Below are 21848 nucleotides of genomic sequence, written 5' to 3'. Positions count from 1 at the left end.
TTAAAACTAGCATACAACTTGACACCAACTCAACCTAACCTTTTTTCCTCATCCTCATCATAGCCGTCGCAGATGATAACTTGGTAACCAAGATTCGTTTCAGATTTTGCTCTCAGCGACAGACACTTGTTTGTGTTTTTCTTGCATTTGCAATTAGCGACTTCTAGTTCTAGCTAGCTACGACATTCTTGCACCTGCTAAGCTTTTATTCCTTTTTTTATTCTTTACTTGAAATCTCAATAATCACAGTTTGCATTGTAATGTAACTCTATCTGCCACTATTATCTTATTATTATTGGATTAAACACACGCGTCTTTGACATTCACACTCCACACCCAAAAACATACATATATAAACTTGTCAGCACCCTCCAAATTCCAAAACCAATCAACTCAAAACAAAAACACATACATATTTCCTACACATTGTTGGAGCAATCATCAACCAATCGAACTCCACCTAATTATTATTGTTTCTTAGCTTTCATTCATTCATTCATTCACTGATAAACTAAAGGCAATCATGGGAAGAACAATGGTTATCATCAGGCTGTTATTGCTGGTATCTTCACTTGTCTTATCAGCATCAAGAAGAGTACCTTCTTCTTCTCATTCCTCTGGTAACATTGATTGGTGGTGCAACCTAACGCCACACCCTGGAACATGCAAGTACTACTTAGGTGAAAGCAACCAACAGCACACAACAATAATCAAGCACAGAACCGAGTTGAGGAGCATGCTTGTGAAATCTGCATTAGAGGAAGCAACCATCATGCAAAAGGAAGCACATGGTTTGGACCAAAACTTGATCAAGACAAAGAACCATGAAGCTGTGCATGGCGATTGCTTGAAGCTCTATGACGACACCATCTTCCATCTCAAGCGTACCCTCGAATGCCTTAACAACAACAACTGTTCAGCGGTTGATGCACAGACATGGCTCAGCACTGTTCTCACAAACATCCAAACGTGTCAAACGGGTGCACAAGAACTCAGCGTTCAAGATTTCAAGGTTTCATCTAAGAACACCAACGTCACTGAGATGGTGAGGAACAGCTTAGCCATCAACTTGGATTTTGTCAAGATGATGAAACAACAACCACAAGCAAATCGGACATTAGCAGAAGCAGAAGTAGAGGGAGAAGAAGAAGAAGCAGAAGACGATTTTCCGAGCTGGTTTTCCGGTCACGAAAGGAGGCTTCTTCAATCTAGCGCGATAAAGGCTCACGTTGTGGTGGCGAAAGACGGATCGGGGAATTTCAAGACGGTGCAAGAAGCACTGAACGCGGCGGCGAAGAGAACCGTGAAGACAAGCAGATTTGTAATACACGTGACAAAAGGAGTATACAAAGAAAACATAGAGGTGGAGAAAAACAACGATAACGTGATGCTGGTTGGTGACGGCATGAGAAACACCATCATTAGCGGCAGCAGAAGCTCTCAAGACGGTTACACAACATACAGCTCCGCAACCGCCGGCATAGATGGGCTTCACTTCATCGCAAGAGACATCACTTTACAAAACACCGCGGGCCCACGCAAGGGCCAAGCTGTGGCCCTGAGATCCGCCTCCGACCTCTCTGTGTTCTACAAGTGCGGCATTGTGGGCTACCAAGACACGCTCATGGCCCACGCGCAGCGCCAGTTCTACAGACAGTGCTACATCTACGGCACCGTTGACTTCATCTTCGGCAACGCCGCCGTGGTCTTCCAAAACTGTCACATATTTGCAAGAAAGCCCCTGGATGGGCAGGCCAACACTATCACCGCACAGGGCCGTGGGGATCCCTTCCAGAACACCGGCATCTCCATCCACAAATCCGTTATCAAAGCCGCACCCGATCTCGTTCCTGTTTTGGACAAGGTTCAGACCTTCTTGGGCCGGCCCTGGCAGCAGAACGCTAGGGTTGTTGTTATGCGGACTTACTTGGACTCTCTTATAAGCCCATTGGGCTGGGATGAATGGAATGGATCTGACTTTGCCAAGGATACTTTATATTTTGGAGAGTATGAGAATTCTGGGCCTGCTTCCGATACAAGCAAAAGAGTGAAGTGGCCCGGTTTTCATGTGATTTCAAACCCAAAAGAGGCGTCACAATTCACTGTGACTTCTCTTCTTGCTGGTCGCACCTGGTTGCCTACCACATCTGTTCCCTTCAGCTCTGGCCTCTGATTCTCATGTAGTTTGTTTTCAGCATTCATTCTTTTGTACATTTGAGCAAGCGAGAGAAATTATTATTTGTGTGTCTTTGATCGAAATTAAATTAAATTAAATTAAATTATTATTTCAATTATATCCTACTCGATGTATTCTCTTTTGTATGAGTTAAGACAAATGAATGAAATGATGATCGTCACTTTTATAAAGGATGTTGAGTTTAGCTTTTTGCTCTATATGGTAATTATTAGCCACTGGATCAATGTTTATTATATGTTGTCCAATTAGAATTATATATTATTAGTCTAATTATTATAAGGCCAACAACAACTAATTAACCATCACACTTTTCAGCAACTCACTAGCTCTTTCATTTGTCCTAAATGTTGTAAAATGTGAAAAACCAATAATAATGGTACAAATTAGTGAATTACACTTATATTAGGTAGATGAAGAGATGAATAAATCTAGTGTAAGTGAAGATGATGAGTGTGGGCGTGGAAGCTGGCTGCTCCATTACGTCAACTTATCCCTTTTTGTGTTTGTTTCTTTCTTTTAAGATTTGGTGATTGGTCTGAGCCGTTACGTTAGTTCCTCTTTCATTCATTCAGCGCTTAATAGCAAAGATTAGTATATAGAGATAGAAAAAGACCCATAGCTAGCATGTTCTCTTGTTAAGCACTCTTTGTTTGGTGGCGGGTAGATACAAACACTTTGATCATCCCTTATGCCATATTTTCTGCCACATTTTTTTGCCCGCTTTCGCTTCTAAAAGCTTTTCCACCAATTCAGTCCTGACAGTGAGACATGGATCATGACACAAATACAATACATCCATTTATAGAATCACCTAAGATCATATCCTTTATTTAGTTTCATTCCCACAAAACCAAACACACACAATTATTTGTTTAGGGTTAGGGCTTCCTTCCTAGCTACCTAGCTACCTACTTCATTCTCTATACTTGATCCAACAACATGAATCAAAGTAGACCAACAAATCATTGAGGACATTCGTCTGAGTTAGGAGCTTCATGATCTTGGGAGGCAGATTTGTGACTGCACCACCCTCATCTCTTATTACCTTGCTTCATCTCTGTGAGCTCTCTCATCGTACTTTAATTTGCTTAAACTATATATGTTGAGAACATTCATATTTATTTTCATACATATAATACTCCTCAGTCACCATTCACGCTTTCCTTTCGATTCTACTTAAGCTAATTAGTCAATATAATAATATCGTCTCATATCTATGTCCCAATTCTTAATTTATGTTTGGAACACTTAGAAATTAAAAAAGATAGCGACAATCAATTTATGTTTAACTACTTTAACTGAAAAGTAAATTTAAGATAATTTACTATGTTTTGAATGTATGAAAAAAGATTATTTTTAAGTAGACAATTACAAAAAATGGATATGAAATAATATTATTTAATATTTAAAATAGTTGATAACAAATTGATAAAATCATTACAATTGAAAAAAATTAACTTTTATTTATACTAATAAGTTTTAGAACGTTACTTTTATTTATAAGTTGTATGGTAGTTGAAATTATTGGTTAATAATCTATTTTTTTCTACTCTTCCCAAACATGTTCTTGATTTTCCATTTCCCATTTGTGTCTGGTTTTGTGATTGAGCATGTTACTTTGTATCATTTGGAAGCATGGGTCATGAACTAGTGGGAACAGCAATGAGTGGCATTAATTACTTTAGTATTCATGTGCAGTAATATACAAATAAATAATACTGTGATATATTGTGTTGTGCATGTGTCTAATATATAATTGAAGAATGCTAGGGACAGCAAGTTTTGTAATTTGTAGCTATTAAATAGTTATCAATAATATTTTTAATGGTATGAAATTTTATTTAATAATGTGAAATTACTCTCTTTTCTTTTACTGGATATATGTCGGCTAGATTTTAATAAAAGTGCTCCTCTCTAGACTTTCTTTCTCATATAACGCCGCATAATGTAATCATGATGATGGGTTTTATTGATCTTAAAATGAATTCTTGAATAACAGGATTAACCATTGATCAGAATCAGATAGAGAGAAGATGAATACATTTTGTCATGTTCCACCGGGTTTTAGGTTCCATCCAACGGATGAAGAACTCGTTGATTACTACCTTAGAAAAAAAGTTAATTCATGTAGGATTGACCTTGATGTCATCAAAGATGTTGACCTCTACAAAATCGAACCCTGGGATCTTCAAGGTAACATACATATTCTACTACGCAAATTTAATTATTTAACAGGAGATACATTCTTAAGTATAACTTATTAATTTGATGAATATATAGAGCTATGCAGACTAGGAACAGAAGAGCAAAACGAGTGGTACTTCTTTAGCCATAAAGATAAAAAATATCCAACAGGAACTCGCACAAATAGAGCAACTGCAGCAGGGTTTTGGAAAGCAACAGGGAGGGACAAAGCTATATATTCCAAGCATGACTTGATTGGGATGAGAAAGACTCTCGTCTTCTACAAAGGTCGAGCCCCTAATGGCCTCAAATCTGATTGGATTATGCACGAATATCGTCTTGAAACGGATCAAACTGCGGCTGCTACTCCTCACGAAGAAGGATGGGTTGTGTGTAGAGTGTTCAAGAAGAGAGTGACTTCCATTATGCGTAAGATGAGTGATCATGATTCCCCTTCCTGTACTTGGTATGATGACTCCTCTTTCATGCACCAACAACCAGATCACTTTGACAACTCTTGTTCTTCTTCGTCAAAGCACCAACTAATCCCTAATAATAACTGTGATGTCTTCTACCAACAACACAACAACAACTTGCCTCTTCATCATCTTCCACTTCTTCATCAAACTGCTGCTCTTTCCAATCATAATAATAATAATCCAATCATGGCACCACCATTTGCTGCTATTAATAATAATGAAACTACTGCTTTTCAAGAACAAGGGAAAAGCTTAATTCATCATCAGGCACTACTCTATGGAAATTTAAATGAAGAGCAAGCTTCTTCTTCAGCTGCTGCTGCTGATTGGAGACTTGTTGACAAGTTTGTTTCATCACAGCTTAGAGAAGATCATCATGTCTCCAAACAAGAATTGATGATGCCAGAAAATAATAATAATAATAATGATAATGGTGCCTCAACATCAAACTCAAGCTGTCCAATAATGGACGTGTGGAAATAGTGCCTCTTCAAGTCTCTGCTTCTGCTCCAATTCGTTTTGGATATATGGGTACATACATTATATACAAAATAATATAATTAACAGGGTTATTATTATTGATTAACCAAGACGGATCCAAGTGTTGGTTGTTCAAATTCCTGTACATAATAAACGAAATGACTGTAACTTTACATTATAGTAGGTGCATGGAGCCATCCACCATCACTAGCATGGATTAATTAAGTTAAAAGTTTATTCAAATAGTCAGTCATATATAGTTGAATCATGCAGGATTTACACATTTCTTTTAGGGTTTAAAGTTGTATTATTAATTATTGTTTGCCATGAATCATGGGCTCTATTTAGTAGTCCATGTTCAAACATCTGTTCATATATATCTCTATTCTCTATGTATCTTGCATTTCAAACAAATTAAACAGTTATATATAGCTTATATTAATGTTATCTCTTCCTTTGTTCACCCTGGCATATATGTTCAAATGAATTAAAGGAAACAAGAGATTAAAAGTAGGTACACTGTAATGATTGGTTATGGTCCTTGGTGGAGCATCAAGGCTATATATGCTAATACGATAAAGAGTTTAGGGAACTTAATTTTGTATATTAAGGAGAGGTTTTTCTTAACCACTGAGATCCGGTCCCAATTAGAAATGGCAAGAAATTATGATATATAGCACGCATGCTTTGCTGCCAAGTCTCGCAATACATACATTATGGCTTAACAATCTCTCACAGGTTTACAAGGCAAGCAAAACATCGAATATATATAGTTATTTGATGTGTCATCAAGTCATAGCCACTTATTATAGAGCCACAAAGGTGTCCTTCATATATATATGTATGCGTAACTTCAAAGACTTTTACAACAGTTTCTTTAAGATCATGACAATACATAGCTATGTCTAAGTTTGTGTTGCATAGATAGAATAGCACTATGTAATAACAATCACATATATAAATTTCTGCCAAATCTACACCTAATGTTGGATTTGGAGGTATAATTGTGCATGCAAAGGGAATTCTTATTTTTCTGAATTGGGTCAGTTTAAAACCAATTAAAGAATTCACCAATTACTTTTAATTGATACAATTTTCAGAGTTACATACCTAGCTCTTTTTTTTTTTGGGTTTGGTACTGAGTTACCTAGCTAACAATTGAAGACTTAGGGTCCGTTTGGAAACACTTAAAAGCTATTCTTTTCAACTTTTGACTTATAAAAAGTTACATTAATAGTGTTGGGTACAATTTTTTAGATAAACTTTTAACTTTTCAAAAAGTTATTTAAGAGCTCTTGAAGAAATTAAAAAATGTGACTTCTCCTATTTTCAAAAGCTATATTATTACGCACAACTTTAAAACAAGGACTTTTATAATAACTTTCCAAACTCAAAATAACTTATTTAAAAGTTATTATTAATAAAAATTCTTATATTTTAAACTTTTTTTTCAAAAGAACTTATTTAAAAAGTTTAGCCAAACTTGGCCTAATATTCTAAAAAGAACTCAAACTCATAACAGTCTGCTAACTGCTACTATATTTTGTGTCAACGTGAACAGAAGCTTTTTTAATTTGGTATAAGAAAAAGCTTTTGATTTTTAATAGTATAATTTTGCAAATGCCATTGGGATAATTACAATGTGTGATAGTGCTTAAGGGGTGTCAGGCGGGGAAGCCCGCCCCGCCCCATTAACACAGTTTTGGTCTCATTTGCATAGACTGGAGTCTCTCTAACTATGCAACATAAAATTCTTGGCATGCCATAACTATTTGTACATTGCTCTATAGTTTGATCAAAGTTGTTAGCTAACATTCTTGCCTGCTTCTTGATTTCAGAGAAGGAATTAAATCAAGTTCAGGATTTGTTTAAACCAGGATCAGATAACTATTTGAATTTGAAGAAACCTGAATGAGGAAACTGGAATGGTTCCATTAACAGGGGAGATTGGCACTATGGTAGCCACAACTTTATCTCCAGTTTGACATGAATCATGGTCTGCAGTATAATTTTTAGAAGCCTTTGTTAAGTTATTAGATTCTTAGGCTGTTGTAGCCACTCTATCAAATTGACATTTAATTATGCCGTGTTAGAAGTTGGTAATGTTAATATTATTATAGGAATTTATTATGAGACGTGTTACAAAATTATACCGATCTCACCCTTCTCTCCACTCTCAATCGACCTCTCCCTCTACCAGTTATTAAAATTTAAAACCCTTAAATAAGTTGGTAAAGTAGTTAAATGAACTGGCTAATCAAGATTGAAAGGCAATAATTCTCTCTAACAACCAGACTTATGGAGTTGCTTACTTCTACTAATATGAGACACTTAAAACTGTTGCTTAACAAAAATGTAGTATGGAGTTGTTCCACAGTTTTTTTAATTGAAAATTAAATACAAACACCTTGTTAATAAATTTTACCGAACACACATACCTGATTTTTTTTAGAGCAATGCTAGGGGGCCAGCAATTTTTGTGATTGTTAGCCATCAACTAGCCATCAATGATGATTTGATGGTGTGAGATTGGTGTGAGATTTCATCCAATGGCTCACCTTCCTCTGCTGGTTACATGCTGGCCAAAATTCAATAAAACTGCTGGTCCCCTAGACTTTTCCTTTTTTTTATAAAAAGAAAAAGAAAAGAAAATCTATGTGCCAATCAACATTTATTATCACAGGAAATATTTCTAATTGTTTAACATTTTCTATCAAAAATCTTAAGATTAAGTCTTTTTTGTGAAGTCTTATACAGTTATACCAAATTAGTATACGACAGAAATATATATTTAACGACCGATTTCGTTTTCCTTTGAAAAATGCAAGGCAGGCAAAAGCACCCAATATTGCATCGAATAATTGGAGCATGAGCAAAAACACTGTAATAGAAAATAACATTGCTATCATAGTATTAATATGTATACAAAATCCTTGATAAAGTTTAGACCCTTCTTAAAATTTCCCTCTGAAATTGGAGGATCTAGAATCCAACACCTTAAACTAAATGACATCAACACCTATATGTATGATCTAATATGATTTCACTGTACAAAAATAGCATACTAAGCAAAATCTGTGCTATCAGATATTCTATCTTTCTTCTGTAAATTCTATGCTGGAAAAAGAAAAGTTTCCTACTTAGAAGATCTATTTCAGTGCAACTTTGTAGAACAAATACTATGATGGCTTCCAGTGATGGATTCAGAAAATTTTATCAGTGGGGGCAAAATATATATAGTATAATAATAATTTATATAATTATACTATAGTATTATAAAATATAATTATTCCTCAAATTATTTAACTAACAAATTAAAATAATAAAATAATAATTTAAATAATAAATAATTTAAAATTCTATTCTTCTGGGTTTCATATTTTGAAAAGATTGAATAATCTTTTCATTGTCAGTACAATCAAATGTCTCTCTTTCTATGTATGTCACTAAACAATCATTTAAAAATTCATCTCCCATACGGTTGCGAAGTCGACTCTTTATGATGTTCATAGCAGAAAATGTTCTTTCAACTGATGCAGTTGCTACAGGCAAAACTAAAGCTAACTTCAAAAGAAGAAACACTAATGGATAAACAATATTTTTTCGAGTCTCAACCAATTTTTGAGAAAGAGCACCAATCCCATTTAAGTTTGAGAATTGATCATCAGAACGCACATCTAGTATGAAGTTCTCAAGTTGGCTATCAAGTGCCAAAAGTTGAGTAGAAGAAAATTCTAATGGATAGAATTGAACTAACTGGATTAACTTCTCCTTATTAAATGCAATAAATGAGTGTCTTGGATTCATACAAGCTATACAAAGAAGTAATTCAGTATTCACCTCTATAAAACGGTTGTTGCATTGGGTTCTTGAAGTTGTCTATCAACTACTTGATAGAATATCTCAACTTGAAAATGATGCAAATTTGAGATCTTTTGAGCTTAGCGTCTTGATCTTCCTTGTGACACAAATATATCATCCATTTTTGGAACAGTAATATTATATTTTTCACAAAACAATGAGACTTCGTCAACTAATAGAGACCAACCATCATCTCTTATAGTTTGCAACCGTTGCTTAGACACTTTAACCAATGTCATAGCATTTACAATGTCTTGATCATTCATTTGTAACGCTTGAGATAATTCATTAGTAACTCCCAAGATATTTTTCATCAAGTGTAAGTTGAAAATGAATTCAAAAGATTGAATGACATTCAATAAATGACATGTTTCAGCTCTTTGTTCTGAATTATTTCCATCTTCCTCAACATATTCAAAAACATTGACCACGGAAGGAAACAAAGAAATTAATCTAAGTATAGTTCCATAGTGTGAACCCCATCTAGTATCTCCAGCTCTTTTCAAAGTTATTTCTTGATTCAAACCACGTCCACTAGCAATTTCTCCACTTTGTAATGCTTCAATTGTCTTAGTCATCTGACTATCACGAAGCATATCTCTTCGTTTACATGAAGCTCCAACAACATTGCACAAATTGGTTAACAAATTGAAAAGCAAAGCAATTTCAACTTGTTTTTTTGCAACCGTTACAAGAGCTAACTGAAGTTGGTGAGCAAAGCAATGTACATAGAAAGCATAAGAATTTTCTTTCAATATCAAAGTTTTTAAACCATTAAATTCTCCTTGCATATTACTTGCACCATCATATCCTTGGCTATGTACTCTTGATAAACTTAAATTATATGTTTCTAATAATGGCTCCAATGCTAATTTTAGAGATAAAACATTAGTAATAGAAACATGAACAAGACCAAGAAAATGCTCCCTAACTTGCCCTTTTTTATTCACACACCTTAAACAAACTGACATTTGCTCCTTAATAGAAATGTCGCGGGCTTCATCAACCAAAACAGCAAACAATTCATCCCCAAGATCATTAACAATAACTTTTGTCGTTTCACTTGCAGCAGCTCTTACAATGTCTTTTTGAATTGAGGGAGCTCTTAGTTTAAGATTCTCACGAGCATTTTTTAAAGCACGACCAATCACTTCATTATGTTGCGTAAGAAAGTTTAGAAGTTCCAAAAAATTTCCTTGATTAACAGAAACATCTGTCTCATCATTACCACAAAAGACCAATCCTTGTCGCAAAAGAAATCTAATACAATCAATTGTGGCTGTCAAATGAATTTGATAATTCTTTTTAGCTTGCTCAGATTGTTTTTCAATAGCAGCACTAATGTGTTGTTTTGGTTTCATAAGCGCTTCACATTTTCTCCAAACTTGATTATGAGCACTATCATGAATCCCAACATAAGTTTGTAATTTCTCCTTTTTTTTCCAATTTGAAAAGCCATTGGTTACAAAAGCATCGCCACTTTCAGTCTCAGGTTTCATAAGATAACAACAAAGACAAAAAACAGCATCTTTTGATATACTATACTCTAACCAATTGCCATAATCATCAAACCAATTAGAATTAAATCTTCGAAAAGAAGAACCACAAGCAGTTTGCGAAAAATCATGATTCCTTGAAATCTTTGGTCGTTGTCCTGGATCTGCTATGAGACTCTCTACTTCGAATTCTAAAAATTTCCTCTTGTTAAAAGAAGTCGATAAATTGTTTTGGGATCTAATCTCAAATGATAAAATTCTTTTGAAATATTTCTCCATTACTAATAGAATAAAATTATAAACCTAAATTAATTCACAATTCTATATAAATTGAGAAGTTCAGTATAAAATTATAAATATATTGAGAGTTTATACTGATAATATATTCTTACATGATGAATTGCTTAATATATTCATATAAAAGATCCATTAAAATAAGAATATAAAACTATATAGCTTTAATTTATTAGAAACATTTGAAGCTAGCCCTTTTCCTCAGCATATTATAAATACATCATCAATTCATCATAATTGAATACCACAAAAGTACAATGAAGAAAGATATTCAAATGGGATATTACATATATCACAAGTTAAAGGAAATTAAAACGCAAGTCCATAATTTGCATTAATTATCCTAATAGAGATTTGAAAGTACAAATTCTGGTTTCTTTGCCAGTAGCCAATTGTAGATGGCAGAGCTTTGATGTATAGAGTTCATGCTTTGGAAGCTAGAAATGAATGATCAGAAAGTACTTTAAAATACTTGCTATAGAAACTGAAAGCTATGTACTGTAAACTTCTAAATCATCATCCCTTCTAACATTCATATCATAATCCCCTGATTCCCCTCTCATTCTTATTCATATCATAAATCCCTAGATCTGTGTTTTTTTATTTTCGAAATAATTCTTCTACTATAGGAAAATGTCAAGCCAATTACATCAGAACACAATTACATCAGAACAATTCTTCCATCAGAACACAATTACATCATAACTCCATTAAAATTCCATCAGAACACAATTGTTAATTAACAAAGTAACCAACAATTATATTAGAACTCTATCAGTCTATCAGAACACAATTACATGATTTACATCAGAATAAACTCAATCACATCAAAACAAATTAATCAACTATATCAAATTGAATGAGTTAATGAACTATATCAACTTAATAACAATGCAGCAAATGAGAATAAAAACTGAATGAAGCAGGGTACCCAACGGCAGAACCAGCGGCACCTAGGACCCAGACACCCAGCGACAGAACCAGCGGCAGAACCAGCGGCACGGCGGCACCCAGCGGCAGAACCAGCGACACCCTGCACACCCTGAACTGCTGAAGACAGAACCAGATCTACACGCCGAAGGAACGGGAAGACAGAACCAGACGAGGATTTAAGGCTTGCAGCTGTGAAGACCAAGGAAGAAGAAGAAGAAGAAGACCTCACCATACACCAGACACTGAAGGAACGCAGCGCCAGAACCAGACGCGGGCACGCTGCGATGCAACGAGAAACCGACGGAGCCGACGCGGGAGAAAGACTGAACGGAGTGGGCGAGTGGCGGCAGACGACACGACAGTAACTGAGGGCTGGAGTCTGGAAGCGGTCAAGCCGAGGTTGGAGGCTGGAGCAGAAGAACAAAATTGAAAAAGGGAAGGAGGGTTAGCTGATTAGGGATTTGGAGGGTGGGCAGTAGGGTCAAAATGAATTAGATGGTGGGGGCAAATTAGACAATTCACTAAGAACTACTAATTAATTTTTCCAAATTCACTGGGGGCAAGTGCTGAGTAAATCCGTCCCCCTATTGGCTTCATCCATTAAGATACATTCTTAGCAAACTCTTCAATTCTTTGTACTTTGCTGCTTCTTCTGTTAAATCCTTTACTTGCTTCTGTAGACAAGCACGTTCATCTTTGATTTGTTTTAACTCCTCACGAAGGCATTTTAGTTCAGCCTGAAAAACCAAATATGAAAAAGAGAGTGAACAAACTTTAGGATGCTATACGAAAACAACAACTGGAAGCTACTGCCAATAATTAAAAAGCACGTAACAGCATAATGCTCCAAATCAAAAGTATTTCCGATTTTCACAATAATATTTTACGACATGTTAGGAATCAGAGTACAAGTTGAATTCCAGTGCCATCATGAAGAACTGCATTAGCAGGTGAAAAAAAAGAAAGAAAAAACTTACTCGCAGTGCCTCTAGTTCAGAGGGCTTTCCACTTGTGGACCCTTGAGCATCATTGCTAAGGTTTCTCCACTTATCCTGAATTACGACAAAAGAATAAAAATTAAAAACCCTAAATTGAGATTAGACGCGAAATTGAAAAGACTAATTAGGGGAATTTCGTACCTTGAGGCTGACGTTGTTCCGCAAACTCAGAATGGGGGCAAATTCAGGATCATTCAGAATCGTCATCCAGTCTCCAGACCCATGTTTTTCCACGCCCGCAATTAGGGCATCCACTTCAGCTTTATTCCATCTCCTCCGCTTACCCATTTCCAAAATTAAATTAAATCAAGAATTAACAATCAACAAAACTAATAAGTACCACCAAAAATTAACAAAATTATTTTAGAAGAATTAATTCAAATTGAAAGGTAGTCACCAAAAAAATTCAAATTGAAAGGAACAGTGAACCTGAACAAAATTACTAAATGAAGTCAATCAAAATACAATGGTCCTCAACAAGCAACTAGAGAGGGCTAATTCCATAATTCTCCTGTCCAAGTTCATCATCTCAAAATTATAAAGATTTTAGAATCATAGAACCAGACTCAATAACTCAGCATTACAAATCTTTCAAAATCAAAGTTAGTAATAAAAATTTCAGAATCATAGCAATCAGAAATTCAGAATCAACAATTTAACATCAGAAAATCAAAATCAAAGTAAAATTATAAAGATTTCAGAATAATAGAACCAGACTCAATAACTCAGCATTACAAATCTCTCAAAATCAAAGTCAGTAATAAAAATTTCAGAATCATAGGAATCAGAATCAACAATTTAACATCAGAAAATCAAAATCAAAGTAAAATTATAAAGATTTCAGAATCATAGAACCAGACTCAATAACTCAGCATTACAAATCTTTCAAAATCAAAGTCAGTAATAAAAATTTCAGAATCATAGGAACCAGAATCAACAATTTAACATCAGAAAATCAAAATCAAAGTAAAATTATAAAGATTTCAGAATCATAGAACCAGACTCAATAACTCAGCATTACAAATCCTTCAAAATCAAAGTCAGTAATAAAAATCACAAGCATAAGTCATGCAAATAAAAATCAGAATTACTCTTCGGATGGAGTACTCTTTTCAAGAGTATTACTCAATGCATCCGAAGAAGACATTCTATAAATCATGAAATATAAATCATGAATCAAAATCACATTAATCCAAAATATAAATCATGAATCAGAATCTCATTAATCTAACCCAAAAATATAAATTATAAATTATAAATTAAAACTGAGCTCTCCAAACTATTCAAATAACACTACTTCAATATGAATATGATATTAGTTAAAACTGTTTGGTCTAGTGAAACAGATCAAAGAATAAAGGAACTGGAAGCAAGGTAGTAGATTAGAGTCTAAGTCATTAACCAATTCAGTTATATTCTCTTTCTATCCTTCTTCTAAGCTTTATACTGATATATATATATAAGAAATATCCACAATCATGAGAAATAGTCAAAGGGGGATTAGGTACTTCTCAATTTCTAGAAATTAATATATAAATTGCAAAACCAGAAATTCATAATCGGAATCAGATTAACCTAACTTCAGATTAACTCAATATTAACTCAGAAATTATAGAAGCTAGAAGCTAGAAGTATAGAACAGAACAAAACAGAGCAGAGCAGACCCAGGGGGAGTAGCGCTGGCCAGTGGAACAGAGTTCGCCACGGAGGCAGGAGGCGATCTCGGCGACTGTGCTTCACTGCAACCCACAACAAAGTTCAACCAATAACAGCAGCAAAACTCACAGATTAATTAACAATTATTCAACCCATAACAAGTTTACAGATTATTCAACAATAATTAACTAATTATTCAACAATTATTGTTTAAGAAAAACCTAGAAGCTAGAAGCATAAAAGTATAAAACAGAGGGGGAATCAGTGAACAGAACTGACCGGTGCAACCGAGCTGACGCCGGCGATGGTGGAACAGAGGTGCGCGACGGAGACAGGAGGCGAGTCCGGCGACGCTGCTTCCAGAGCTGAAACGGCGACGATGGTGGAGAGCTGCACGATCGTGACTGTAATCTTCGATGCTCCAACTTGCGACAGCGGCGGGAGCAGTCCAGCGACTGGACGGAAGTGACGGAGACAGCTCGAGGGTGAGGGAGTGCTGCGCAGTTGTGCCTTGTGTCTGCTTATACCGTTATAATTTATGACAAAGAGAAATTGGTGCTACCAAATACCAATGCGTCATCTTTTGGTCAAACAATAATTAAACAATGTGATGCGTTCACAAAAATCTTAATTTCAGAAGCACAGTTACGCAGGCCAGTTTATAATGGACTATTCTATTGTTTGGTACATTGGGCCATTATTTTAAGAGCTACATCGTTGCTTTCCCAGAAACAAAAAAACAGAGAGAGAGAGAGTGCGTGGAAAGCCCAAACTAACGACTAATTTTATGAGGTAGATTAGAATACAATTGCTTGATTGCGATATTAGCATTCATTGTACCGGAGACTAGAGAAACCCATGTGCTTGCATAGATCCTTGCATAGTTGCATTGCAAGTTGTAAGTGGCACTAGTCAACCGGAATAAGAAAATGCGTTGGTTAATCGTGAATATTTGTGCCATTTTCACTCCATTATTTGACCCTAAATAGGCGGAAATGTCATCTATGTCAGCAACCATTACCTAATTGCACAATTCATTACTAACATTTTGAGGTTATTAGAGAGGTTCACCTAACAAATCTATCAAATCAAATCCACTCTAACATAATATCATTAAAAATGGACAATACTTGCTTGAACATGTGATTCTATTTTAATATTTGGGTCTCCAACAATTCCGGTGTTAGAAAAATAAAGTCTTATCTCATGCCACTCTATTTTAAATTTTTAATAGTGACTTTTCTCGCAAGCCAAAAACCATTTCCACGCGAAACAAAAAATCATCTCAGTGTGTGCTAGAGATACCTTTTGTTCAAACAGTGTGATTAAATAACAAATTAAAATTAGAGTAGATATATACTTGTTCAACTTTGGGGGGGAAATCAAAGTGTATTTTTACTTTTTTATACCAAGAAATTAGTAATCAAACTCCACTAAATGGCCTATTAACTACAATTGAGTAATGTAAGAAAGCAAACAAAAGCAAATAGAATCCTTAGTTACACATGAACATCGCAGCAAAAAGTGCCAGTAGTAATGATAAAAGGAGGTTCCCTCCAAAAGCAGTGACTGCAGAAGAAGAATGGTTCTGCTGCCTGCAGGAATAATAAATTAAGTAAAATTAGTAAAAGTCTAAAAGACAAGTCTAAATGAAATTGAGCATGGTCCTTGCAACTTGAAAGCATGAGATATAAGGCTAATGGGTTTGAAGAAGGTACTTCTGCAAGTTTTTGAGGGGGCCACAGTAGAGAACATGATCTGGTGGAGGCATCTCAGTTTCACCATTTTCTTCAGGATTGACGATCCTCATATATGTTTCTTGGCCTAGGAACCACCTGTCAAGGTTTTCTGATCTCAGGTTCCAAGTTCCAACATTGTCTAGAGATATAAGGATTGCTGTCCATCCTCCAGGATAAACCTGTTCAGTGGTGAAACAAGAGTTGAATATCCAACAAAAGCACACCAAAATGGAAGTGTCAAAGAATGCTTGTAACAATGACACACCTGAGTTGTGCAGCGAGAAATCGCATCCCACTTGTTATAAGAACCTCTAGAATTCTCTGACCAATTACCAAAGTCCATCCTGAACAAAAAAATCAATTATGAGTAGTGATAAGAATAAAATCGTACTTTAGGAAAAAAAAAAAGAAACAATAAAGAAAGACAATTATTACCCAACTACAAAAAAGGAGTAGCCATCCAAGTGAAAATTCTGCACTGTTGTGTCATTGTTTTGCAGTACAATCTCAATGAACCCCTTATAAGTAGCATTTATGAGAGAGGTGTCGATTACTGGTGCTTTGTTCATCGGTTTACTGGGGAAATCAAGCTTGTAAATTCCTCTTAATTTATGCAGATCAGCAAGCCGAAATGGAACAGAAGGCTTATTAAATGAGACCCCATTGATAGTAGCTCGAACATTGCCTTTTATGGTCACTGGTGGCACAACTTGTAACAAATATGTATCAGTGATATTGATAGATCCATAATGAAAGGATCCTTGGGGATTAGGGCGAGCTCCACTAGCAGATGTGTTTTGCCTGCACAACAAGGTATGAGAATTCAAACCATAATAGTCAACCAGAGAATGAAATCACCAAGTGTAAAGAACTAAAAACATAAGCTATTGAGTTCTGATTTATATAAGCCTACATAAAAGATTATAGTAAGATGCTACTATTCAGGCTATGCATAACTAATATATGAAACAGAGACAATCATAACTGACTTAGCACATTCCTGAACAAGCTGTTATTGTAGATTTTAATGACATGAAATGTTTTCTATTTATACGGTACATAAAACAATTAAAGTCAGTCAAAGGTTAACGAACGATGCAGTATAGAATTCCAATGACCCGCAAAATCCTACAATATGAGCTTCTCAGTAGCAAACCTGACACTTTTGGCTTGGTTCATTGAATAACCCGGGTTATAAATATCATCTGGTGGGGGTGGAAGTGGACCACTTGCTTTTCCCTGAGAATTTGAGTAGTGTAAAATTGCAACACCCGTAACCCTATCCCATGCTGAACCATTTACAAACCTTGCACTTGCAACAATATAGTAGTCTGTACTTGCATTCTGATCAGTTGAAAGTAGAAAAGAGTATGACTGGCCAGCATGAATATCAAAGTCAGTGAAATTTGTTTGAATTGTGTAATGGCCCTCTGTTTCTGCAAGCAATAGATTGTGATTTTGAATTCGGAAGTTCAAACTAGTTGAAATCCCCACATTGTGGACTCGAAGTCGGTATGTCTTGCCTGCCAAATATATTTGTACTTCTAGTCAATATTCGAACAGCTACATCCACTTCTAGAGTAAAATGCAAGATAAACAAGAAGAATAGTGTGACAGTAATACCTGGATCAACCCTAATTGTTTCATAGTCAATGCCAGCAGGTACAAGAGTGGTGTTGTATTGGTAAGGTCCCTTTCCATTGATAAGAACACCATCTGGAATTCCAAGGTCTTTTCCACCATCAAGTGTTGTTCTCAGAGCCTACAGTTTCATATATGCATAAACAATACAAGTAAATCACAACACACTTCAAAACGAATTCTTACAAATGAAAGATTAACATAAGAGATATACAAACCGTGTGAGTCTGGGTATACCAATCACCAATTATGATGAAAATATCCCCATCTGGCTGTGCAAAAGGAATAGGGATAATATTCCTATTATTGACAACAATGGGACCAAAACCACCAGAGGCTCTTTGGAAATTCAGGGAAGGGAAGTAAAAGAAACTCCCAATTTGATCCTTGACTTGGAACTGGTATGTCCAATTCCACTTGGGAGGAATTGGACAATTTGTTCCAATAACACCATCTTCCCATGCATCGCGGCGCATTTGAATGCCAGACCTGTCAACATCATTTGTAGAAAGCTTGTTAAACTCATGAATATATCAACACAGTGAATATTACAGATTGTAACAGTGGAAGCAACCATGTAACGAGAAGATCTTCATCCAAATCATTGTGGACGTTCACATTAACATTGTTATTAGTCGTAACGTTGATGAAGGGCCCTGGAAAATCACCATTGACAGCTATGACCTGCAGAGAGATTTTATCACTCAAGTGAGCCAAATTCTTATCCAAATTTCTTCAAACGTAATATATTAAATTTTAGGGACAAAATCAACTAAAAGTACAAAAATAAACATAGAAAATTAACAAAAATAAAATAAAATAATAATAAAACGAAAAATCTCCCATGAAAGCTCACGAAACAATGTTCACCAAATCTAGAAGGCCAAGACAGCTTCAGTCTCGCATGGAAAACAAAGAAATATGTATTACCAGAACAAGTGAACAACTGAGCATATGCAAATCTTTAGACATAAAAGCGAAATATACGGAGATGTAGCTTGTGATTTTTTTTTCCTTGTTCTACGAGCTGAATTCGAAATACTAGTTGGAAACGCATTATTAATGAAATTGAAGAGGTAGAAAGACAGAAAAGCAGGAGAAATGAAGTGAATGTATATTCGAACCCGTTGAGGAAGACCGAGGGGGGAAAGAGTTTTGTATGAGAAGCGAAGGTCAGCGTTAACGGTAGGATCGGCAGCGGAAGAGAGGCATGGAAGCAGCAGAAGCAGAGAGAGAAGCGTCGTCACCATGGGAGACTGTGTCTGTGCGCAAAACAAACGAATGAGAGAGAATCAAATTGAAAACGACACACTACACCACTGAGCGGGCCAATTCACTATTTGTATTTCGTGCGTTTTGGGTCCTCTCTCTCTCTCTTCCCGTTACGTTATTTCTATAATCTAATATTTTAAAATGGTAAACAAAATTTCGTTAATTAATTTCCGATATTATTTTGCTATTCTTGCCAATAACAAATCCATCCAGATCACTTGCTAAATTTATGGGTTTCTTCACTAGTATTCGATTTTTATTATTATTAGAAGAAGAAATGAGGCAGTTTCTTAATCTAGAAGAAGAAACAAATGCGTCTATTGTTTGTTTGTTTGTTTATTTATTGGTCAATTCATTGTATTATCATAAGATGCAAAATGATGAAGATGCAGCAGCACCAGCTCATAGTGACTTGTCGTTACACATTCATGAGCTTAATACTGCTGTGTTTTGCGTCAAGTTTCAACGCGGACGAAAGATTTTTAGCACAAGAAAAAAGCTTTCCTTTCTTAATTTAATACTATAGTTTTGAAAATGCCGTTGGGATTTATATTGCTTAGTATACCTTATGGAAAGGAGGGAAATTGGTGCTACCAATGTGCCATCTTTTTTTTTTTTTTTTGTCAGAGTGAGAGATTAGGAATTTTATAACATCAATAAATATAGATGGATAGCACTTTCAGTATCAGTGTGTGGTTCAAGAACCCTACATTGGGGGGTCAAAAGCGCAAAACTAAGAAGTGTTGACCAGAATAGAAAAACTGACGACAGAATTTGGGCTTTCTTGGGCTTACAAAGTAGAGTTCGTGAGACAAAATTAACAAATATAAGCCCGAAATAAATGGGCCATTTTATTGTGACTTAGGACCATGGGGCCGGGGGCTTCAAACATTGTGCTTTTCTGTTCCAAGGGGAGATATCAAAATCAGAAAAATCTCTCCATAGAAAATACATGCACACTTGTATTGGGGTGTATTCTCTTTAGTGTGTAGGCTTTATGACTTAGTGTTTTGGGGCTGTAGTTTCTTCATGTTATTGATAGGGATGACCCATGAGCCTGAATAAACACAGCCATATGGTAATTGGTAGGACTACGGACCCATGTATATTATACGAACTTTACGTCCATGTCCATAAAAAAAAATTTTGGTCAGAATATCGTAACATAAATTAAATGTCATAATTTATTATTGGTGCAACTTAATATGCTGATTTGTATAATGCTTGCTTCTGTTGTCTTAATTAATAAGTTAAATATCAGATACATGCAATTTGTGACAATTTTTATGCCTGTTGCATATATGTAGCAATTTGATCGTTGATTGATCATTGTGGCAAATGACAAGGCAAGTAGCTAGGTACTTAATTAATTGATTACATATATTTGTATTTCAATTTGAGAGCAATGCACGTAATGGATCGAAGCATGTCATATCGTTGTTGCCAACTTTATATGTATCATAGGCAATGCAATTGCCTATTACTATCTTAATTATATTATGTCATGTATCATTATTCTTGGACGAGGTTGGAGCCATTAGGAAAACTATTACAGGCATTTCATTTCGTCACATCTCAACGAGCCCTCACCATTGTTTATTACTTTATTTTCTCTTCCATGCACAACAGTACTGCACTCTTAGTTATATTTAGCACTTTATTACGATGACCAAAGTGTTTTAATTTCAATTGAATTAACTACTAGCTAATGCCACCCCTTCTTTTGGCTCAGATCCATATATATAAGAAGGACTTTAGCTAGAAAAAACTTTATTTATCAAATTCTCAAACATTTTCAAATGTTTCAATTACATAATAAAAATGTATGAGCTTTAATTTATAGAATTTATTACTTCTTTATTAAGATTATTTAATTTATGATTTATTTAGTGATGATATTATATTTTTATGTTTTAATTATACTGATAATTTTAATTAATAGTAGCAATATGAATGTCTTTTTAACATGGAAATAATCTTGTTTGAGACTTTATTCCCACATATTTATGTATTGGTCATTCACAAAGTAATTTTTTTTTTTATGTTTCATGAACTACCACGTAAAATAAGTTGTAGTTACTTGCATAAGTATAAATATATAAACTATAGAAAAGTTTTTAAATGATCTAGTCACCTTTACTGGAACTCTAATGATCTACGTACGGTAAGGTTACAGCTTAAAATTTTGTCGTGTAGCACGTTGTGTAATATCCTTGATGTCCCTGGAATAAAGTGAAAAGTGACCACAGGGACAGGGAGCTGGGATGAGCTTAAAGAAAAAATGAAGCCAAATTCCATCTGGGTCAGCTGATGTACGATCTGGGCCCAATTGGGCTTTGTTTGATTTTTTTGTCAGGGAGGCAGTGGGTCTAAGAAGAGCAAAATTAAAGGAATCGGTGCATGTATAAAAATTTAGATGGATTTTTTTTGGCAAACGTTATGCTATTGTTGGCATTGTTGGAATAATGATGGTGTTGGTGTCTTGTTGATGCATTTAGTAAAAGAAAATCAAGCCCGTAATAATAATGATGCATGGAAGGATTGGGGGCAAGGTTAAATTATTTTAGGTAAGAAATTCAAAACCTTGTCGTTTCCAAAACTCCCAATGCCCAAGGTTA

General features: G+C 35.2%; 5 protein-coding genes across 6 annotated transcripts; 2 read left to right on the top strand and 3 right to left on the bottom strand.

Moving 5' to 3' along the window:
* Positions 1 to 398: 398 nt before the first annotated feature.
* Positions 399 to 2325, top strand: LOC130982778 (pectinesterase-like). The gene has a single exon (XM_057906861.1). It carries the CDS (start codon positions 524 to 526, stop codon positions 2171 to 2173), a length of 1650 nt encoding a protein of 549 aa, XP_057762844.1. The 5' UTR covers positions 399 to 523; the 3' UTR covers positions 2174 to 2325.
* A 648-nt stretch (positions 2326 to 2973) lies between these two features.
* On the top strand, positions 2974 to 5666 carry LOC130982858 (NAC domain-containing protein 7-like). The gene is made up of 3 exons (XM_057906977.1): positions 2974 to 3256; positions 4197 to 4390; positions 4478 to 5666. Exons 2-3 carry the CDS (start codon positions 4231 to 4233, stop codon positions 5341 to 5343), a joined length of 1026 nt encoding a protein of 341 aa, XP_057762960.1. The 5' UTR covers positions 2974 to 3256; positions 4197 to 4230; the 3' UTR covers positions 5344 to 5666.
* Positions 5667 to 9281: 3615 nt separating this feature from the next.
* LOC130981593 (uncharacterized) lies at positions 9282 to 11554 on the bottom strand. Its single transcript, XM_057905174.1, has 2 exons — positions 11491 to 11554; positions 9282 to 10747 (listed from the first exon to the last, which is right to left on the bottom strand). Exons 1-2 carry the CDS (start codon positions 11552 to 11554, stop codon positions 9282 to 9284), a joined length of 1530 nt encoding a protein of 509 aa, XP_057761157.1.
* LOC130980226 (single myb histone 4-like) lies at positions 11376 to 15161 on the bottom strand. Of its 2 annotated transcripts, XM_057903886.1 has the most exons (5): positions 14858 to 15161; positions 14587 to 14661; positions 13064 to 13201; positions 12902 to 12976; positions 11376 to 12661 (listed from the first exon to the last, which is right to left on the bottom strand). In XM_057903886.1, the coding sequence occupies exons 3-5, from the start codon at positions 13127 to 13129 to the stop codon at positions 12518 to 12520; spliced, it is 285 nt and encodes a 94-aa protein (XP_057759869.1). In that variant the 5' UTR covers positions 13130 to 13201; positions 14587 to 14661; positions 14858 to 15161; the 3' UTR covers positions 11376 to 12517. The 2 variants fall into 2 exon arrangements, with proteins under 2 accessions (XP_057759869.1, XP_057759868.1); XM_057903885.1 differs by having other exon boundaries at positions 11381 to 12661; positions 13064 to 14661; positions 14858 to 15159.
* Positions 15162 to 15917: 756 nt separating this feature from the next.
* LOC130982026 (monocopper oxidase-like protein SKS1) lies at positions 15918 to 19340 on the bottom strand. The gene is made up of 9 exons (XM_057905843.1): positions 19083 to 19340; positions 18533 to 18642; positions 18177 to 18447; positions 17941 to 18079; positions 17474 to 17840; positions 16753 to 17118; positions 16583 to 16661; positions 16297 to 16496; positions 15918 to 16173 (listed from the first exon to the last, which is right to left on the bottom strand). The coding sequence occupies exons 1-9, from the start codon at positions 19206 to 19208 to the stop codon at positions 16074 to 16076; spliced, it is 1758 nt and encodes a 585-aa protein (XP_057761826.1). The 5' UTR covers positions 19209 to 19340; the 3' UTR covers positions 15918 to 16073.
* Between the last annotated feature and the right edge of the window lie 2508 nt (positions 19341 to 21848).

The sequence above is a fragment of the Arachis stenosperma genome, chromosome 5 (assembly GCF_014773155.1).
Source record: "Arachis stenosperma cultivar V10309 chromosome 5, arast.V10309.gnm1.PFL2, whole genome shotgun sequence".
Taxonomy (NCBI): domain Eukaryota; kingdom Viridiplantae; phylum Streptophyta; class Magnoliopsida; order Fabales; family Fabaceae; genus Arachis; species Arachis stenosperma.
This window is presented reverse-complemented; position numbering and strand designations above follow the sequence as displayed.